The 21870-nt window shown below is 37.1% G+C and overlaps 1 protein-coding gene across 7 annotated transcripts in view; it reads right to left on the minus strand.

Annotated features, from left to right (window-relative positions):
• Positions 1-21870, minus strand: part of C2CD5 (C2 calcium dependent domain containing 5) — a 102512-nt gene that overhangs the window by 2197 nt on the left and 78445 nt on the right. For 6 of the 7 annotated variants that reach the window (XM_045288415.1, XM_045288410.1, XM_045288416.1 and 3 more), the window contains 8 exons: positions 19364-19462; positions 18820-18909; positions 18260-18347; positions 16230-16316; positions 7338-7388; positions 6309-6410; positions 4782-4972; positions 3100-3246 (listed from right to left, as the gene is read on the minus strand). In XM_045288415.1, coding sequence (XP_045144350.1) covers positions 3100-3246; positions 4782-4972; positions 6309-6410; positions 7338-7388; positions 16230-16316; positions 18260-18347; positions 18820-18909; positions 19364-19462 — 855 coding nt within the window. The remainder of the gene's footprint in view (positions 1-3099; positions 3247-4781; positions 4973-6308; positions 6411-7337; positions 7389-16229; positions 16317-18259; positions 18348-18819; positions 18910-19363; positions 19463-21870) is intronic. The other variant, XM_045288417.1, reaches the window with a different exon arrangement.

Here is a 21870-nt window from a genome sequence, read left to right on the forward strand (position 1 = left end):
GATAAATAAGTTAAAATGATAACAAGAGACTATTTCATACATATTGGCCAAAAGGGGGGAGGGAGGTGGCACCAGGGTACAGTCATTGAAGAGAGACACTCTACAATACCCAGTAAGGCTGAAAAGCATATATCCTACAATGAGCCATGAATCTATTCTTATTACTTGTACTAGAGGGAAATCTTGAGTACTTATGCAAAAAGATGAGTATAAACATTTTCACCCTGAATGTTTGCAACAGCAAAATAATAAGCTCACTGAGAATGAACATAATTTGTGGAATATTCATGCTTGAAATACTATACAGAAATGGCATAAGGCTGTATCAACACAGATAAAGCTCATGCCATCATGAATTAGCAAGAGCAAGTTACAAAATTGTACATACAATATAAAACCATGACTAGAAGTATATAAAGTATAAAAGAAGTCCAAAAAATTTTCAGTGGAAATGAGCTTTATCGATATCTATGAATATTACAAAGGTATTTATGTTTTGATCTAGCAATTCTTTATTTCTAGGAATTTATCCTACAGATATAGTCACAACTGTGCTGATCACTTATGTCTGAGCAGCTCCTGCAATGTGTTACGTCATGTTGTAACATTTCTAAATGTTCCTCAATAGGATGTCAACGAAAATGTCATTCAGTCACACCATACATATACAGTGCTATTTGCACATAACAAGAAAACAGAGTGCTCTTTATGCCCTAAAAGGAAATGACCTCTTAGAAAAGCAAGAGCAGCGGTGGAACCATGTGCACGGTGATGCCACCACTCATGTAAAAGGAGGAAGGGGCAAATCCACAAAGATGACTGCTCATGCGCACCTAAAGCCTCTCTGGGGTGTTGCATCTCTAGAAGGTACATTGATAAAGAAAGAAAGAAAAATCTAGCAACTTTCCTTAAGTGCCTGGGACACAGGACAGGTAGAGAATTTTCAAGTCTGTACCCTTTCAAATCTTTCTGAATTCCAAATCATGCTAATGTACCACTTAGTCAAAATCACATGAAAGACATTTTTCTACTTCTTTTGTGTAGTAAAAGCATAAGACAAACTAAATCGCACCCCAACATTTTCTACACGGACAATGCAGTGACAACGCAAACCCACCCTTGGAACTGTGCAGCCATTCTCATTATCCCCATTCTAAGCCATCCGTCGCCACCCACTGAAGCTCCGTGCTCCCTCCCGGAGCACAAGTGCCCTCTCTCCTCCTCCCTCGCACCCTCACTGCCTATCAGCCCATTTCATGCTATATATCAGCTACTTCACATAAGTGAGGGCACACAGCATTCATCCTTCTGCAACAATGGGGGTGGGGGCGTGGATAACAAACTGGGTTGCTCACTGCACGCTCAGTCCCTTGACCCGACCAACTGATCCATGGGAGAAGATGACGTTTCCTACGCCTGTGCAGACTCAGTACTTCCGAAACCTACTGGGGCGATTCAACACTGGCCTATAGGCTTGCTACGAGGCAGAATCGACTGAATAGCAGCGAGAATGAGTTAATTCACTCAGCAAGGTGTTTTCAAGGTATGCTATATTTACAAACATATAATTTTAAAAATATAAACACCTTCATAAGAATGATAAATAACAATAGGAAGGGGATGGTCGTCTCAGCAAGGGATCAGTCCATAGAAGTTTCCACTATATTTGAATGTTTTATCTAAGCCAAATGTCAAAACTTGTGAGTGAGTTATTTTCCCATTCATGGCATCACTATTTTTATCCAACACCCAAACAACAAAGATGCACCAACGAAAGCGAGTCAGGAAAACAGAAAACACTGTAGCAACTTCATTAAATCCAATTATTTCAAAGTATAGCTAAAAACTATTTTGAATCTCTGTAATGGCTTTTCAAATTACTTCTATAGCTAACGCCAGAATCTCCCTATCAGTATAAGGCAACTTTTATAATGAAAGAAATGGAAACTAGAAATTTAAATGATTAGTCTTTGGTTCTAATTCCCTAGCTATAAATTTGGGGACAAAGCACACATACCCCACCCCCAACACACACACACACACACACACACACACACACACACACACACACACACACACCCCGTGTGAGGGGAAGGGGGCTTCAAAAAGTTGGTGGAAAAAAATCCATTATCTTTCAAGTCCATTTTCCCACCAAATTTTTGAAGCCATGCCGGTACACATGTCTATCCATTCTAATTCATGCAAATAATCGGTAACCAAGCTATGCCTGAGCTTTTGATGTTCCAGATCTGCCAAGGTGGGCCAAGTCACTGATCGCCTCTCTCAGGCCAGCCCCCTAGGTCCCATCCATTTAACAGCACTAACATCATTTTACAGACATGCAATGACGAGAAGATTAGAAACTACTGCTTTGGGGACATCTCAAGCATTAATATAGTTATGGAATTATAAAGGAAAGCTTTAATAATTTTAAGTGAGCTATAATTATCTTAGCTTAAAACTGATAAAAAAATGTATTCTAAATTTAACCAAACAGTACTGCCCTCCCTGTAAAGAATGCTACTACTCCTCAAAATTAAACAGGTCGTGAGCCCCATCACCGGGTGCTCTTCACCAGCGTGCCAGCTACAACTGAGGTGCAACCCCGCTAGCTGCTCTCAGCTATCGCTGTTTCCCAGAGACCCAGCGAGAAGAGGATGGAAAGAGTAACTCAGTAGAGTTCAGGAGGTTAAGAATATCAACAGCCACCTGGGATGTGAAAACAACATTTGAGTTATGCATGCCATGGTTATTCATATATTCATTAAGTATGTTTAGAGCATCTAAAGTCTAAGAGCCCCCAAAATGAGGTGACCAGACGTCTCACTTTTGGCAGGACAGTCCCGAGTTTTAACAATTTTTCCTGCGTCCCGCAGCATTTTTAAGAAGTCCCAATTTTTGGAAAGAATGCACGACAAGCTAGGGTATACGGTTTTTGGCTGCCATGTGGCTATTTCGCCAGCATATACGTTTCATCAATGGTGTCCTGCTTTACCAATGTTAAAATCTGGTCACCTTACCCAAAGCGCAAGTATCCTTTTTTCTGGGTAGGAGAGGAGCCAGATGAAATTACCCACAGAGATTTTAAATGTATCTCACCTGGTTTTTATTTGGATTCTCCATGAAGACACACTGCTTCATTATGTAGGAGACAACAGCATTCCCTCCTAATGCAGCGACATGAGCTCTCACCATTGCAAACACTTCGGCAATGAAGGCATGGAGAAAGCCACTGACACCTCCTTCCTAAGTAAGGACAAGCCACAAGAAAATGACACCACCTATGTGCATATGCAGACATCATACAGGACACATCATAACACCCTAGATTATCCAAGAAATTATAAACTGGTGAAACAATGGAGGGAAAAAAAGCACAGCTAACTCACCTCTATAAAGAACATACTGCTAGAATAAAACCTGAAGAACTTAGTAGGTTTCACAACCGCAGTCATTTAAAAAGGCGCCTATTCACATAGTAACTTGCTCACCAGCTCCAGTTCATAAACTATGACAAAAGATGGATGTAATTTTCTTGAATTCAAATTCCTATCTTGTGAAAGATGTGAAAGGCTGACTCTGATTCAAAACTCTGATCATGTCATGTAAAATATCATCATTATTATTATTATAAATATTATTATTAAAAACAAGGTGTGAGGCTCCCCAGTGTGAAATGAAGGAGCATGGGGAGTCATGCACTGGGCTGCCAGCTGCAAGGTCAGTAGCTTGAACTCACTTTCCGATCCAAGCAGAAGGAAGGCTCTCTCTGCAGCCGTAAGGAATGGCAGACAGTCGTAGAAACGCTCACGGGGTCGCTCTGCTGCCCTTAGAGAGTTGCTGTGAGTCAAAACCAAAACCAATCCGATGGTAGTGAGTTTGGAGGTTTTTGGTTTGTTGGCTTGAGTGTGTGATGAGAATTTGAAGGAACAATATCCCTATGTACTGTTGAAAAGTGTGTAGGAGAAAAGGGGGCAGCCTCATTCTTTTTCATAAGAAAGAAACAAGAAAGCAAGATGACATTTAAAAAAAGTTATCAGACAAAAATTTAGAGGTCTACTAGACCTATAAAAAAGCTACTTGAACCTTTTTTGTTTTGTTTTGTGACTAATAATTGTGAGGATGGCACAGGACTGGGCAGTGTTTCACTCTGGTTAGCTTAGGGTTGAGATGAGTCAGAACCTACCCACTGGCACCTAATAACAACTATACCAAACTGTAATCCCTGAAACTTGTGACTGGAAGTAGAACTCAGGCAACTAACTACTGAAAAACTAAGCTGTTTCACAGGGCTCTTTTAAATCTCTACTCAAACTTGCATGCATTTATTTACCGTACGGTAAGGATTTGGAATTTCAAGCAATAAGTGGATTTCAGCCTTCCACAACTTGTGATGATACTTTCTGTGCTAACTTAAAATATAAAATTTGGTAAGTCTATCTTAGAATCAATCTGGGTAGAGCGCTGCCATACACAAACATGTATTTTGGGATCCCTACTGGTGCACTCAGGTGAGAACTGAAAGGCTGGCAGCGTGGACCCACCAGCAGCTCTGTGTTCTGTGTGACTTGCTCCCCTAAAGATTCCAACCTAGAAAACCCCATAGACAGTCCTATACTGTCCTGTAAGTTGGAATGGACTCAGCGGCACACCACACACCATGCTATTTCTGGTAAGGAAAAAAAAAAAGCTATTTGAAACTGTAGAGGGTTTTTGTTACTGATATCTTGAAGTCAGAGAAAACTCATACAGACAAACATTTCAAAAAGTTCTAAACATACCTCACGAAGAGAAGTGGTTTCTCGAATAAAAAACATGTTAATTATTCCAAGGTATTTAGTTATTTTTGCTCCAGGAATGAAAGAAAGCGGCGTCATCTTAACAACTCCCACTGTAGAATTGGCACAAGATGGACCTGCTCGATTCCGGAAATTTCCTTCCCCCATTGGGCTTGCCTTTTCCACTGTCACAGCTAAAAGGGGGAAGAGAAGAGAAAGCGTCAAGTCAGAGGCAGCTAACTTGCTTATTCCCCAGGGTTCCAAACAAGTTGTGACCACATTCAGCTGTCTGTGAGGCTAAGCCATGTCATGAAAGAAAAGACATGATCATGCACTGCATGCAACTTAAAGAGAGAAAGAAAGAAAACACAGAGGCAATGCTGGAATGGAATTCTTTTGGAAGAAAAATGGCATTCCTGCAAAAGAAAATGGTGATGCAGTGTAGCTACACACACAATGATTGGTTATCAAGTGAAGAAAAAGAAAAGGCGGCAGAGCATTAAAAATTATCTGCTGTAAGAACAAATTATTCCAAGGAGAGTGTGAAAGTTGTCTTATTGCCCAGTGCAGTTTTTGCACCTTTTTCAGACAACTTCATCATTGTATTATATTAACTAGTTGTAACAGATTTCGTCCTCCAAACCTTTTCAATTAAAGGAACTCATAGTTCTACAAACTTAACAAATGATCTTGGGTGAGAAATATTGATAAAATAAGAATATCCACCATTTATTAAATAACTACTATAAGCTATTTGCTAAGGAATTACTAGGTTTGATATATATATATACACACACATGTATATATCATTCTATGACAACCCAGGAACCTAGGTATTATGAACCCCATTTTACACATGAGGAAACTGAGGTTCAGAGAAGTTAAATAACTTGCCCAAGGTCAACAACTATCAAAATGGCATTTCTGGGACTCAAATCTCTATCTGGCTGGTTCCATATCCTGTGTTCTTTCCTATAAAAAGCATAAAAAAGCTATAAAAAGCATACCCTCTCCTTTTAATGTACTGAAAAGTATTTCGCTCCAGTACGTTTACCTAAAAGTCTATCAAAGTCCAGGGAATAAACGTAAAGAATGAACACGTCTGATTCAAGAAGTCAGAGAAGAGTTACCTCCTCTCTCTAGAAATGCCTCATTCTTTTAGCCCTCTAAATATCACACTTAGGAGTCTGGTACATGTCATATGTGAAACAGCACCTTGGACCTTGGTAAAATACCTCTTCAAAAGGCGAGCTGTCCTTCCATCTAGAAGGATCTAACATCTATTGTGTACTTTTAAGGAAATGTTCACCAAAAGAAAAATTCCAAGACACGATATAGTTAAAATCAGTAAATCTACAAGTCCTTTCAAGTCCTTTGCTAAATAACCATTAAGCATCTGCAGCTTTCACACTCCAATATATGATTGATTGGTAATGTTATTACTGGTAGCCAGGTCTAGCCTTCACCATTGGGAAATCAGGGATATGCTTTTCAGATCATCATCATAATGTGGTAGAAACATCCGCCTACTTGTCTTAATTGATCCGCGCCTTATGGTCTGAGCTTTCAGTTTAATGAGCTCTATCCAGCTGCTGCATCTGTCTGCAAAGGAACTGTAATCAACTGACGTTGCTGAAAACACAGACAGAAAACAAAAGAAAAAACAAAGAAAAAATATGGATGACGTCTCTTGCTCGTCATTAACACTCCTTCCGATGATGTACTTTAACTGTAACTTAGAAGAAAGAATGGTCCTTTTTCAAGTAAGATAAGAAAATTGGCACAGAGTCAAGCTTTAGACACTGATTTGTCCGAAACCAAGTTCTCAGTTCACTGGCTGAGCTTTTGTGATGTCATAGATGATGGTGTGTGTGTGTGTGTGTGTGTGTGTGTGTGGGAGAGCACAACTGGGGTCTAATGTAAGTATCAATTAAAGCACCACACGCTGTGCTTTAAAAATAACTTTACCATTAATTCACTTTTTAATACTTTAGTTGTTCCTTTCTTAGGACTGTAATTTATGATCCAAATTCTGTAAATAATTATCTTCCCTAGTATACTCTGAAATAAAAAATACAAATGAGAATCAGATGATGAAGATGCAAAAAAAAAAGAAAAGAAAAAGAAAACCACCAATTGACTTGAATTTATTAAAATACCTTTTTTTTTTTTACCACTATTAGTAACAGGAAAGCCAAGATGTCACCTGTCATTATTCTGTTTACACATCTAATTTTGGCATCAAAAACAAAATGTGTGTGGAAGCTGTGTGAGAGCCTAACAAGGCCATCTTTTAAAAGAAATTTTGCTACACTAAAAAAATATTAAGGAGCTAATACTTTATTTTTAGAAACTGGGAGACCACTGAAATACTTATTGTTAAAGAAACATGAACTAGTTTTGTCAATTTTTTAATGCATTTTCTCTAACTAGATTAAAGCCACATGTTGGTGTTTATTCCATTGTCCAGTGCATTTCTCCAAAGTCTATAATTTATATGCACCACAGACATAGAAGTCCACACCTTTGGTGACTATTTGCTTAATGAGACAAACTCACCTCTCTGTGCAGCTGGTATACCTGAGTTAGAACTTGCACTCTCCAGGTGTTCTAATGAGACAATATGAACAACATTAGCTTGGATGCTATGTATAAGCCAGTATCTCTTTTTTGCTGTTTGTGAATACCGTCTATGAGTCAGAAGAATAGGAGGAAATGCTTCATTATAAAAGCAAATCAAATAGATGTATTAGGTTTAAGATGCAGTTTCTATTGATATATGAAAACTATTCAGTTAATAAATACCATGGCAAGGAAAACTTGCTTACCATAACACAAAAAGAGGTTTTAAAGCGTTATATTCATGAAAGCACATAAACACAGTAACAAATGTTAGTAGGATGATGAAAACAGGAAGAGAAAACTGGGTGGAGAGAGTCATTGTGTTGGGCAGACAATCTGAAGTATACATGAAGGGAATGCCTAGCCAGTGGAGGGGAGCAATAAGATTAAAAATGACAATCATCATCTGATGTCTCAAACACAAGCTGCTTCTCAGTCCAGGCCATCCCTTCCCACTGATCCCCACTACCATTCAAGGACTTCACTATCTCAACTGCTCCCTCTAGTGGTTACAAGGTTTTTTCTAGGAGGGGTTGGGAGGGGGGGCCAGGGAGGAAGACTGCTTTCCAAGCTAATTAACTAGACACTAGAATCATATTCCTCCTAGTTGTGTGGTGATACTCACTCACATCAGAGTCCACGCTGACTAATAGCTACCCCTATAGCACAGTCCCTGTGAATTTCCAAGACAATAACTCTTTACGAGAATTGAAAGTCCTGTCTTTCTCCCAAATATCATGAAAAGGGCATCTAAAATCTTTTAAATGCTTATTATAAATACTTAATGTATTGAACAAATTTAAAGAACACCATTAAAAAAACACATCTGATCTATTTTTAAAGTTCAAACCCACCCACTGGCCAGAGGAAAACCTGGCAAGGTGCTACTGTACAGATCACAGCCAAGCACACTCAACTCCTCTGAGCCAATCAACTCTGTCACATGGGGTCCCCGTGAATTGAAAACCAACCCAATGGCACCTAGTACCAACCAGTGAGGTCTACAAAATACTTGTGAGGGATGCCCCGAGACTGTGAACCCACAGACGAGGCAGAGCCCGAGTCAGGCTCCTGAGGGGCTCTGGTAGCCCAGGAAGACATGGAGCCTATGGGAAGTCAAGGGTAGACCTGACCCTCAGAGTTTTCCAGGTCAGCCCAGAAAAGCACTCAAGCCAGAGGCTGGGGTAGCATGACCTTCCCCAGGTTTGAACACACTGGAGCTACGAAGGGCTCTCATGTGTCTTGTGCAATACAGAATTACTGGGTGATTAACTACAGAAAACACAGAAGATCTGTAACACTAATTTGGAACTATCTAGGCAGGAAGGGTGGCTAAAAAGTGTTTCTGAATAATCATTAAGGTGAAATTCTCTTTTGTACTTCAATATTAGCCAAGTTATATGGAATTCCCCAGCGGCAATTTTAGATGATTTTATATTAAAAATAAAAAAAACTTAAATATGTGAAAAGTATTTGTTCCCATCTCTAAGCTGGATCAAATGAAAAAAAAAAAACCCAAGGTATATAACAATTTGTAATGTATTTGTTTATATAATTTTTAAACATAGACCATCTTTACAAAGAAGATAGTAAGCAACAAGAGTGTTTTCTTCTCACTGGGGCACCTTCTTGATATAAATTTGCCTCTGGATATAAAGTTCTTTCTTATATATTAAAAAAAAAAAAGTTCTTGCTTCTTCAGAATGAAAGGAGAGGGTGAGGGAGGCTGATTTGGGGCTACGGAACTTCCAAGGCGTTTGCATTTTGTCATGTGCGTTCATTTGAGCTGCTAGCTGCCATCGAGTCAGTTCTGAGCCCTGGTCAGTCCTGGCGTCCCCGAGTCCATCTGCTCCACGAGGCTTTCTGCGCAGTGGTCTTCCCCAAAGCAGAGCATGTAGCCTTTCCTTGGCAAAGAAGCGGAGTGAGTCAGAACTGCCAATCTTAGGTGAGCGGTCATGAGCTGTTTGCACCACCTAGGAACCTTTGGGCATGGAGTATTATTCCCCAAAATTTGTGCCAAGTGTGGGAGAGAGCTCAGAGCAAGGAAAGAAAAATTAATTCCCTGCCCTGAAATCTGAATTCCTATAAATCAAAACCTGGATGCATAAAGCTTTTAAGTTAGAGACATTCTTAGAGGAAAGATTAAGGGAGAAAAAATTTAAAGTACTATAAAGAGCTTTCACTTAAGAGGAACAAATACGTCTTCTAACATGCTGGCTATGATACGATATTAATTTGTCTCTTAGAAGAAGGGTGCACCCTGCCCTGCACTGATCTGGATGAACACTGGCATCAGAGAATGGTTTGAACAGCTCCAATTTCTAATGGCTGCAGCGTTCTGAAATCAGGTTGGTTTCCTGTGGAGTACCCTTTTACAAAAGATAAGGCAACTGCACAACATACGCAGTCTGGCTCACTGACAAATTGGTCACTCTGGCTCAAAAGACTCTGCAATTTCTATGCTAATTTAAAAAAAAGATGTTATAGCTCAAGGGTAGAAATTTCATTAAAAAACATTAAAATAGGCTTTGTCAAGGACTGCGTGCTCAGTTGTGTTATTGTGTATCTCTGTCGACAAGTTTGAGACACATGCTTTATATGTTAGGGCTCCAATCTAGTTTCAGTGTCTCAGTCAAATCACATAGCAGCCCGTTTCTGTTATGATTTCCTTGTGTCTCAGGTACAAAAAGATTATTTTGCTTTTTGGAAAAAGCCACCATTTAGTGTGAACTTTGTTATCCCCCCAAAAAATTACCCTAGAAAGTTGGTGAGGCCAATAAAGCATTAAAAAAAAACAAGAAAATTTTCACTGCCATTGAGTTGATGTCGACTCATAGCGACCCTATAGAACAAGGTAGAACTGCCCATGAGTTTCCGAGACTGTAACTGTTTATGGGAGAGCCTATCTCACCTTTCTCCCAAGGAGTGTCTAGTGGTTTTGAACAGCAGAACTTGCCGACTGGAGCCCAACATGCCACGAGGACTCCTAAACCATATAAAGCATATGGTTTCACTTTTCTCTTGTGAATTCAAGCAATTTTCAGCAAACCCTATTCCTAGAGGGGTGGGGATGGGGGCCTGGACCAGGTTACAGAAGCAGGTTAGTAGAGAGATGAGCATATTGTTGACACAACGGACAGAATGTTGCAAAGATCCTTTCTCACTCATTTACATATAATCTTCTCCTTCTGACATTTGAAACTTTGGCATTTTCCTAAATAATTCGTCAAAACCCATGACACAAAGGTATTGATTAACTGTGACAAGGTTCTACATTGGTCACTAACTTTTCTACTTATTCATTTTATATCATTAGAATTTTCAGATCATTTCCACAAATAATTTAAAAATATTTAACACAATCTTAACTAGACAGCTTAAGAAAATTACTAAAACCCTTAAACAATAACAGACTCTGGAGATTCCTAGATTAAAACACATGCAACCTGAACTCTATTCTTTTCCTACGTAAATAATCACAGTTTTAAGTTACGGTCAAAATGTAGTTTTACTGGGGTATTTCCATCAATCTAGCAATCCACTGATTAGCTATGTCCTATAACTACAAAAGCTGGCTTAATAGCCTTAGACAATATGATGCATATAAACATACACTATAAATCTTATCCTCAGCGATATTCAAATACTGGAGGAATGTTAATGAAATAGCCATATTACAGTGATAAATCATTAAGGCATAAAATAAAATTAATCTCCATTTGGATGGTTCACAATGGAAAAATTCAACTGCAACACACAAGTGAATTGAAAATGACTAATGAGATATTAGTTGAAGATAACCTAAATAGAGGCGCTAATTCTCCTCGTTATCTAATATACATGAGGGAACTTCCAATATTTGTGAAAAGATAGATTTCAAAGATGGAATTTTCCAACAAACTTTGTGAAGCTCCTTCATATGTACGAGCTAGATAACAAAGACAATGAGTGTCTCTATTTTGGTCATTTCTTTCTTCCAACCAAAGGTGCACAACATCCTGCTGTTCTTCAATCCCCTTCTGATGTCTCCCTACCTCCATTTCTAAGCATCCACTCCTCCTCACTCCTATCCCTTATATCTTCTCTACCAACTAATCCCTGCTTTGGGTCAGAGATCCAGTTTGCTTTCTCTCTGCTCTCTGTTCCCTGTCCGTTTGAGTATTCTCCAGCACTGGATTCCACTCAGGCTGCCATGAGGAGGCTTAGGGGCCAAGAATTCCTGGGGACTTCTTCTCCATCAAGTCCACCTTTCCTTCCTCCCTGTCCATTTCTTGCATCAGTTTCTCACACACTGCCCTCACCTTCATTGCTTTTGTCCTGGCTCACCTCTCTCTGCCCTCAGTGGCACCACGGACTGCTCTGGCACACGAGGACAGGGAGAGCTCTCCTCGTTTGTCGTTGTTGCAGCCATTTGGTTGCAGGAACAAAGCATATTTAGAGACAGAAAACAGGCATGCAACGGATTGTTAATCTACAAAGATTTTTTTGGTTAGTATAAGGAATTATAAACGCTTCTAAGAATTCAGACCTATCAACTGGTAGGAAAAGGTAGAAGCTAACATTTGTGCTTTTTTCAGATTTACATTAAAAAAAAAAAAAATTCAACATGACCAAAAGAAAAAGTAAATCTTATAGCCTACAATAAAAACAAAGATTAAAAAAAAATCTTGATGTAGATACCTAACTATGGAGGACAATGTATTAGGGTACAAGTCTGAGTCCATTAATTTCCTTTTACACTCAATGGAGGGCGTGACCTCTGCTTGTCACACTGATTGCGTCTCTTCACATAGGTGCAGTCAGCAACTGCTACTAGCCAACAGCTTACGCAATGGGACGGAAGGTAGTCATCTCGGCATCAAGCACAGAGAGGGAAGAAAACAGTAAAAACCACTCTTCTATGTAGTTGAATTCCATAGTAAGTAAAAACAAAAGGTGACCTAAGTAAACAGCTTAAAAAGTTTTAATTACCTACCAGTATTTTAAATAAAAACTATAATCTCTCTATGGATTAGACTTCAAAAGTACTTGAGTTACACACATCTGCCTAATATAGTTCCTAAGCTCCTACAATCAAGTTATCTACTATTTAGTTTTTTAGGCACTTATCTAAAGCTATATACTAATCTTTGATAAATATACATGCATATGGCATCTTACATCGATGCCAGTAAATGCAAATATCTTGCTAGTTTTTTCCTTGACATTTACCTTTAGGCTTATATAAAAAAATAACTAAAAACAAACAAAAAGCACTAAGAGCACAAAGAATTGCTGAATTATATTAACAAAAATGCTCTATTTTTACTGTATTTGGTCTCCCTCTTATCTTTATTCACACCATTCTTTAAATCTCTTGGAAGGAAAATTGCAGAGAGGGAAAAAGTATAAAAGTGGTGGGGGAAAAAACTTGCTATAGCTATCTGTTTTCCGTCAGTAAACTGTATTTCTTATGAGAATAAACAGTTATGTTGATTCTACATCATCATGTTTCTCATAGTATTCAACAAAGATCGTTGACGGCTTCTACAGAATTTTAATATCTTTTGAAAATGTATTTAGACTCAGCAACTTTACTTGGAAAAGATAATTACCAGGGAACATCAAATCAACCATAAATTTGAGACACACATCAAACCATTTTGTCACCTTGAGAAATAAAATCAACTATAAAAAAAGTTAAAAGGAAAAAAATTGAACATGGGTGGACAATTCAGGCCTAAGCTTACTCTATAGTGAATTAGGATACCTATAACTTAGAGTATCTTTTCTTCACATGACAATTACCCATTTACAGTAACATGATAGGTAAAGGTTTATCAACAAGTGAAAAGATGGAAGTATTAATAAACACACCATACTTAGCCCTGGAAACTATTCCCCCATCACTATAAGAAAATTAATTGTAACCATCAGTCCTATTGTAATAAGAAAATACAAATTAAACTTGAATACTGAAGTGCTTTCTTTCAGTTAAAAAAAGAGAAAATGTTATGTCACCTTAGTGAGCTTTCTTATAAAACAAAACTACAAAGACCATATATTTTTTTCATGATCAGTGGTAGTTGCTTACTATAGGTTAAGCTTCTTCTGGTTGTATATAAAAAACAGACAAGACTTTGGGGCACTTATTTCAACACTTTTTCCTCCAGCCTGTCTCCTCTAAATTACTGTGCTTACATTTTCCCAGATATTTCTGTACTCTATTTAAAGGTTTCCTTCACTTTAAAACACCCAATTGTTACATTCTTCATAAACATTTTAAAAATCTATCTTCCCCTTAAGTCTTCTAAAATAAAATTTTAAAAATGTATTTAGGATAGCCTATATCTTCCCAGAAGGGGTTGAAGATGTAAAGAAAATACATAGACATGCAGCATAAACCACATTTTACCAGACTAATTACAAAAGGTACAGAGAAGTTCTTTAAGGTTCACCGTCAGTGATTTTAAATGTAATACTGAAGGAAAAGTACACAGGTTTCAGGAGAACGATTAGTATAAAAAGTTTTATACATATTAGTATTAGATGTGATGATTTTATTGATGATGATGATGATGAAGATGGCATGAGCTAATTCCATAGTTTTCAAACTGCTTAAAACACTTAACTCATATAAAACCACACCTTGAAGATTGATGTGTAAAGTCACACTGAATCAGAGCTCCTCTGGTCCAAAGAACAGAGAGCCCAGAGACCACCCTTTCACTCTTCCTCCCTGCTTAATTCCCTCGCCAACCTCTGAAACCTTTAAGGCAAATAATTAACTTGTTAGAAACTATGTAGGAGAATTGAATTTAACTTAATAACAGAAACTCAATGTTATCACCGGACAACTATGGCTTTAATTTATTTTTTAACATAATGAACACGTTAATAATTAAAATGAGAGAAGCCCAAGCATTCACACAATGTTAAAAGCTAAAGGGAATCATCACTTCATCACAATTTTGTTTTTACATTACTCACTCCTGATCAGCCACCGAACTGAGAAGTGAACCCAGTTGCGCTGCTGTTTTTTATTCTACCACAAGGTCCCTCGCACTGCTCCCTAAAATGATGGGCAAATATTATAGGAATCATTTGCCTATAATTGCATTCTCCTCTTGGCTATAATTGCATTCTCTTCTCCCACGAAAACTTCCTTTCTTTGTTGTTCAGCTCACAAAATATCATTTTGCACAAAATATATTAATGATCACAATGAATAGAGGTAATAATTACCGTTGAAAACATCCTGAAAGCTATTATAGTATAATGAACACAGATATAACAAGTTTTGAGTTTAACTCTATAATCTTCTGCAGAATTAATAATAGTAAAATGCTGTTGTTGCCATATGAAAATCGAGTTGGCAGGGATTCCAAGTCTAAAGCACTAATTGCTTCAGATTAGGATTTAATCAAAAACTTTCTATTAAGATTTTTTCTTAATTATGCAAGTAATTTAGAACTGCCTGAAGTAAGTTCTGTACAAAATTTTTTTTCAAACCTTATAATCTAAGGAATTCAAGGCAGCTTCTTGAGAAGTCTAGTTTGTTTTAAAAGCTATATTTAATTTATAAATATGACTCAAATCATCTTTAAATTTGATTTTTCTTTCTCTATTCTTCAAATAAAGTGTGAGTGTGCTGAAATTATGGACTTTCAAATTGGAATTTTAGGTGTTAACAGAAAGAAAACAGAACCAAATGTTACTATGTTAGAAGTTCAGATTATGAAAACAGCTTTATCTGTTCATCTTTAAACCATGAAACAAAACCTATTTACCCATAAAGTAGAGGCTTATGCTGACACAGCAAAGAATCTCTTGGCATAAATGCAATGTGAATATACAATGATTGTTTTATACATAATTTTCTATCAGATAAAATCATCAGCAAGGAGAAATGATATAATAATGTCATTTATAAAATGTAAGCATTACAAAGGTTATTTTGGTTTTAAATAACATGCACCATTTATCAGAATAAGAATGTAACTAAAAACACAGATTACATTTTATTGTATATCTAATGCTAGGAAATCAGGTACAATAGTTTGAAAATGTTTATAATAAAAATTGCACTTAAAAGGTAAATGGGAAAAAAAAGTACCTCCCATTTTCTTCAAAGGTTTCATAAATCAAAGCAATTTACTGCTATTAAATTAAAAGGGGTAATCATTCTGCATTTGGTAAAATGGCACTAACTTAAAAGTTTATAGCAATGTTCCTCAGTAACAGCCAAGGCACACAAAAGCTAGGAAGCTCATTTCTTGTTTCTTTCTCACTTGCATGCTCCTCTCCCCTAAAATCAGTATGTGCATTAACGCACAAGAAGGCTTCACGGGTTTATGGCAAAAGGGAATTAAAAGAGAGAGGAAATTTTCCACAAATTTTTTGAAGCCCCTAGGTGTGTGCGTGTGGGTGTGCGCGTACACATAAATCATCTGAAAAGAGAAACACAAGGTTTTTTTGTCTATGAAAATCCAAACATTTTTGGAAAGGTTCAATTATTGCTAGAAAATAATATATATAATATAAATGCAAATAAGTTGTGAATAGTTACTTTTGGAATTCCAAATTTTGAAAATAAAGCTATAATATGTTTGAGATATGAGAACAGAATAATATCTGGAAAAATTACCTTAATAGCTTATGATGAATTTACTTGAGAAATTAAAATAGGAGCATAACTCTCTATCCTTTGTGATCATGAAGAAACATACAGTGAGAAAATGAAGGGCTAAACCTTCACCTCAAGATTAAGTTACATTGCCTACAATGAGGACACAAGTGAGAGGAACTAGAAACTGTGGTTTGTGTTTGCATGTCCTTTACTTGACCAACCTTTCACTGGTGGGAAAGGATGAGGAGGAAGTGAATCTGAACAGAGTTCCAAGGGAAACTGCAGGAGTTCTTCATTGTCTGTAGAAGCTTAAAAAGCAAGAAAAATACCAAGTATTTTGTAAAGCTCTATTAATTAAAGACAAATATAAAAAGCTACAATAGATATGTAAATACATAAATACACATACACACACACACACACACACACACACACACACCTTCCCACCACCCAAAATCCATTGTGAGTGATTCTGATTCACAATGATGCTGGAGGACAGAGTACAATTGCCACATGGACTTCCCAAGGTTATAAATCTTTATGGAAGGACACTGCCCCCATCTGTATATGTCTACCATGGAGTGGCTGGTGGGTCTGAACCATTGACCTTTCAGTTAAAGCTGAATGCTTTAATCACTATGCCAATAGTGCTCCTTAGATACCCCTCTACCATTTTTTTCTTGATTTATTCTAGTTATTTGCTCCTTGGTTTCTCCCATGGGCACCCTTCAGCTAAGTGTGGTGCTACTGTCCCTGATGGAACTGTTATAAGATTTTTAAAGTATTATACCTGTAGTCACTTATCATAGTGCCTTACAAATAATAAGCACTCAGTAATAATTATTACACAGTGCCTGGGTGATACAATTATTGCTCTTCGATATTAAGCGTAAGGTCAGTTTGAAGTTGCCACGCCCCAGCCCCTTGCAGGTGCCTTGAAGTAGGACCTAGTGATCTACTTCCCAAACACCAGACACTGAAAACCCTCGAAGCACAGTTCTACTCTGGCACGTGCAGTCATCCAGAGCGGGAATTAACTAGTGGGCAACTAGAGGTTTTTAAATGAGTTTAATCTTATACATTGCAGCTTATTAGTTCTGAGACTTAAATCAGTTATTATCTATCTTCTTTCATAAATACCTAAGCATATTTATACAACTTAACAGTAACTCAATCATCAAGTCTATCAATATCATATAGACAGTAAACAACTTAAAAAAATATTAGACAAAAATCTACTAATTGAGAATACATCATTTATTTAGCAAGTAAGTCATCTTCCTTTTTCCCCAGAATACATAATCCGTTTCGAATACATAATCCATTTCTAATAATTGAAAATTTTTGGAAGGTATTAACCCTTAATCCTAAATCTTACGGATTTAAGGGCAACTCTGAGAAGCTGTTGAATGCAATGGAATCTTTCCTGAGAAAATGCATAGATGAAATTGATTGTGGTGATGATTGTATGACTCTGAATATGATTAAACTAGTAAATTGTATGGCATGCCAATAAAGCTATTTTTAAAAGGAAAAAATGCATAGATATATAATTTGGTTACTGCTATCAGTGACTTCTCAGATGCCATGAGGACTTCCTCACAGAATCGAAAAGTCCTGAATTACTGCAGAATGACACCTACTCCTCATTTACCTACTATCTCATTAGTTGCCATGTTGTATTTAAAAGCAGTGAAAAAATCCACTGCCCAACTATTTTGTGCATTAACAGCATATGTCTGCCGGTAGCAAAGGTTGAGGTGCAAGGCAATAGTAATTGGCTACGATGGTTAAGATTCTGGGTCATCTTGGTTGGGTCATGATCCTCAGTGGTTTGGCAGTTAAGTAATGATACAATCTGGTAGTCATTTAATGATACAATTACTCTTCATTTTGTGATCTGATGTAGGCATTCTCCATTTCTGTGAAACATCTATTTTTGAATAATAGCCTGGTCTTTGGAGCTTAACTATGTTGATGAGTGAGGAACAGGTGTACAACACTAAGAGCAAGGTTAAGCAAGCAGGAGCAGTCACTACATAAATACCAGTCAAAGCACCTACTTGTATGTGAAAAATGAAGTGAGTCATATGGTGCTCCGTGTAATTATCTTTGTAAAGGTAAAAAGAAGAGGGAAAAAAACCTCTTCAAGAAAGTAGTCATTTATTCAATCTACCAGTCCTTTACATTTTACCAATGGGCTATAACACAGGAAAACATGGACTGCACTTCTCATCTAGCAAATGTTTACCTCTTTGCAAAGACTTTTCAACGTGGGTTTTTGTGGTCTGTAAAGCTTGATTTTTATCAAAAGTTATTGCCACTGCTGTGACTGTAACCTAGAATCACAGAAATAATATGATCAGCAAAAGAAAAATCACTGCCAAAATAAGTTTTATACAAATCTTTTTCAATACCTTGCAAGAACCTATATAATTTTCTCAGCTGCCTTTCCTGTTTCAGATCTTCATGAATAATTACATATTAGCTCAGATACTCAGATTACAACTAAACCCAATGATTACAATGTCTAAACCTAGATGCTCCAGAAAGCACACAAGAACGTCTTCTCGCAAACCTCACCAAAGAAGTCGACACACTACTTCTCCTATAGTTGAGAGCATGGGGCAATTCTACCTGCACAGGACTAGGGGTCAGATAGAAAATCACAGCCAGAGTCTGCCACCATATTTGAAATGTTTTGAAGTAAAACAGTTTGTACTTAAATGGTTTAATTACGTGAAATTATAATATTAAACAGATCAGATAAAAGTTACCTTCCTCTTCACTAAAAGACTAAATATTAATTACCTGAATTAATTCATCTTCAGGGAGAGAAACTGTAAAATTTACATGGCAAAGGCAGCAGGGGATCATAGATCGTAGTTTAAAATAGAGGCTCTGTATAATACAAAATATTAATAAAGTCACTTCAGTTCAGGTTTTAAAAATTTATAAAATCTGATTGCTTTTAAATTTTACTTTGGACAAAGAGTATTAAAATAAAGCTGACTATATGTTTTGTCTAACCAAACATTAAAAGTGCACATTTAATATTAAAGGAGACAATAAAAATTTATAATATTTAGTAGTGTGTAGTGAAAAAATAATGTAAGGTTTTAAAATTTGACATACAGAATTTTACACATTTAAAGATATCAATTAACTTAGATTATATTTTATAGTATGATAATATTAATAGGAAGAAGAGCATTTTGCTTGATGAAATAATGTGTAAACAAAAATAAACATGGCCCACAACTGTTAGGTATCCCAGAAAATAGATACGATGTTTTTATTTTTAATTTCATGTTTCTTCATCTTACTAAATTCAGTCAGTACAAAGACTCCTTACCTTGAGCAAATTTTCACAGAGATCATTAAAGTTCTTGTTAAGAGCTTGATTCGTCAGGTTAAGACTGCTTAATCTGATTACTCTTACTGAAGTGAACATCTAAATATGGATAAAACAATATGTATTTTATTATATTTAGCAAAATAACAAATTCTATTGTTTTTAAGAAAATAGCAGTTGCTATAACTACCAATGATTCATAATAAAAAGTAACATTGTATGAAAAAAGACGGTGTGTAATACAATGAAGCCACAATTTAATTTTACTTCAATCTACAATAAACACCCATAAAAATGGCCATCAAGAAATCAAATGGCCTATTTCATTGGGTCTGCTTCAAATGATCACTTTAAAGATGTCACTGTGAAGACTAAGATGTGCCTGTCCCAAGCAATGCTATTTTCAATTGCCTCACGTGGACATGAAAGCTGGACACTGAATACAGAAGATCGAAGAAGAGATGCATTTGAATTATAGTAGTGGTGAAAACTATTGAATATACCATAGATTATCAGAAGAACAAACAAATCTGTCTGAGAATAAGTACAGTTTGAATATTCCTCCACCAAGTTGTCATACTATAGTGGCTTGAAACTACAAATACCAGCAGGGTAACCTACAATGAACAGATTTCCGCAGAGCTTCAAGGTTAAGCACAGGCAACAAAGGAGAAATTAGCCACTGAAAAGCTTGTGAAACGCATCAAAACACTGTCAGAGATAGTGCCAGAACCCCTCAGACAGAAGGCACTCAAAATGCGACGGAGGAAAAGCTGACTTCACAAAGTGCAGTCGACCAGAATGACGTGGATGGGGTAAAGCCTGCAAGAAAATAAAGTCTTTGGGACCTCCCTGTGCTGATAGGGCATGGCTCAAAATGAAAAACTGGTGCAAACATCAAAAAATAATCAGAACTTGGGATGCACGAAGTATGAATCTAGCAAAATTGGAAGTTCTAAGAAATACAATGGAATGCAGAAAGATTTATATTCTAGGCATTAGTGAACTGGAATAGTCTGGCAGTAGCCATTTTGAATCATAAAATCATGCTGGGAATGACAGATTCAAGAGTAATGGCTTCAAGTTCATTCTCAAAAAGGACATTCCAAGATCTATCTTTAAGTATAGTGCTGTATGTGACTGGTATCCACATTGAAGGAAATCCAATCAATACAACTATTATTCAAATTTATGCACCAAACACGACAGCTAGTGATGCAGAAACTGAAGAATTCTACCAGTGCCTTCAGTCTAAAACTGACCAAACATGTAGTCAAAATGCATTGATAATTTTAGGCGACTGGAATGCAAAAGTCGGAAACAAAGAGAGAGGAAGAGGAGTTGAAAACACAGTCCTAAAAAAAAAAAAGAAAAGAAAACAGTCCTGGCAACAGAAATAAAGAACGAGATCCCATGATGCAATTTTGCAACACTATGACTTCATCATCACAAATACCTTTTTCAACACTTTTCCAGATGGAATACACAGAAATCAAACTGACTACATCTATGGGAAGATATGATGGAAAAGCTAAATGTCAGCAGCTAAAACCGAGCCAGGGGCTGACTATGGAACAGACAGACCATCAGTTGATCACATACAAGTTCTGGATGACGCTGAAGAGCATGAAAACGAGTCCATGCGAGCCAAAATATGGTCTAGAGTATGTCCCAGCTGAATTCTGAGGACATCACAAGGACAGATTTGACTCACTCAACACTAATGACAGAAGGCCTGAGAAGCTGTGGGAGGACATCAAGAACAATACTCATGATAAAAGCAAAGGTCATTAAAAAGACAGGGAAGAAATGGTCAAATTGGCTGTCAGAAGGGACTCTGAAACTTGTTATTAATTGTAGTAGCTAAGGCAAATGGAAGAAAGGGTGGTTCAAAGAGCTGAACCAAAAGTAAAGTAAAATGTTAAAATGAAATGTGCAGAGACCTAGAGTTAGAAAACCAAAAAGGAAGAGTATGCTCAGCACATCTGAAATGGAAAGAACTCAAGTAAAAATTCAGGCCTCAAGTAGCAATATGGAAAGGTTCTATAAGCAAAATCCTGAATGACGCAGGAAGCATCAAGAGAAGAGAAGAAGAATACAGAGTCACTGTACCAAAAGAACTAATCAACATTCAACTATTTCAAGAGGTAGCATATAAGGCAAGAATCAACAGTAGTGAAGGAAGAAGTCAAAGCTTCACTGAAAGCAAGTCAAAAAAAAGGTTCAGATATTGATGGAATACCAACTGAAATGTTTCCACAAGCAAATGAAACACTGGAAGCATTGACATATCTACGAGGGGGCACCCACTCCCCCCCAAAAGAAAATGTAATAAGCATTTTTCATAATATGCAATTTTCCTGCTAGGCAAGCATCCAGCGACTTGCTCTGATTAGTGCACCCAGTGGTGTCACCTGGGAAGGTTCTCTCTGGTCACAGTGAATTTTTTTCGTAAAAGCAGTTTCACTTGAACCTTGTTTGTTGTGTTGGCCCACTAAAGAAAACAG

The sequence above is a fragment of the Echinops telfairi genome, unplaced genomic scaffold (genome assembly GCF_000313985.2).
Source record: "Echinops telfairi isolate 266 unplaced genomic scaffold, ASM31398v2 ScPeMD7_21;HRSCAF=78, whole genome shotgun sequence".
Taxonomy (NCBI): domain Eukaryota; kingdom Metazoa; phylum Chordata; class Mammalia; order Afrosoricida; family Tenrecidae; genus Echinops; species Echinops telfairi.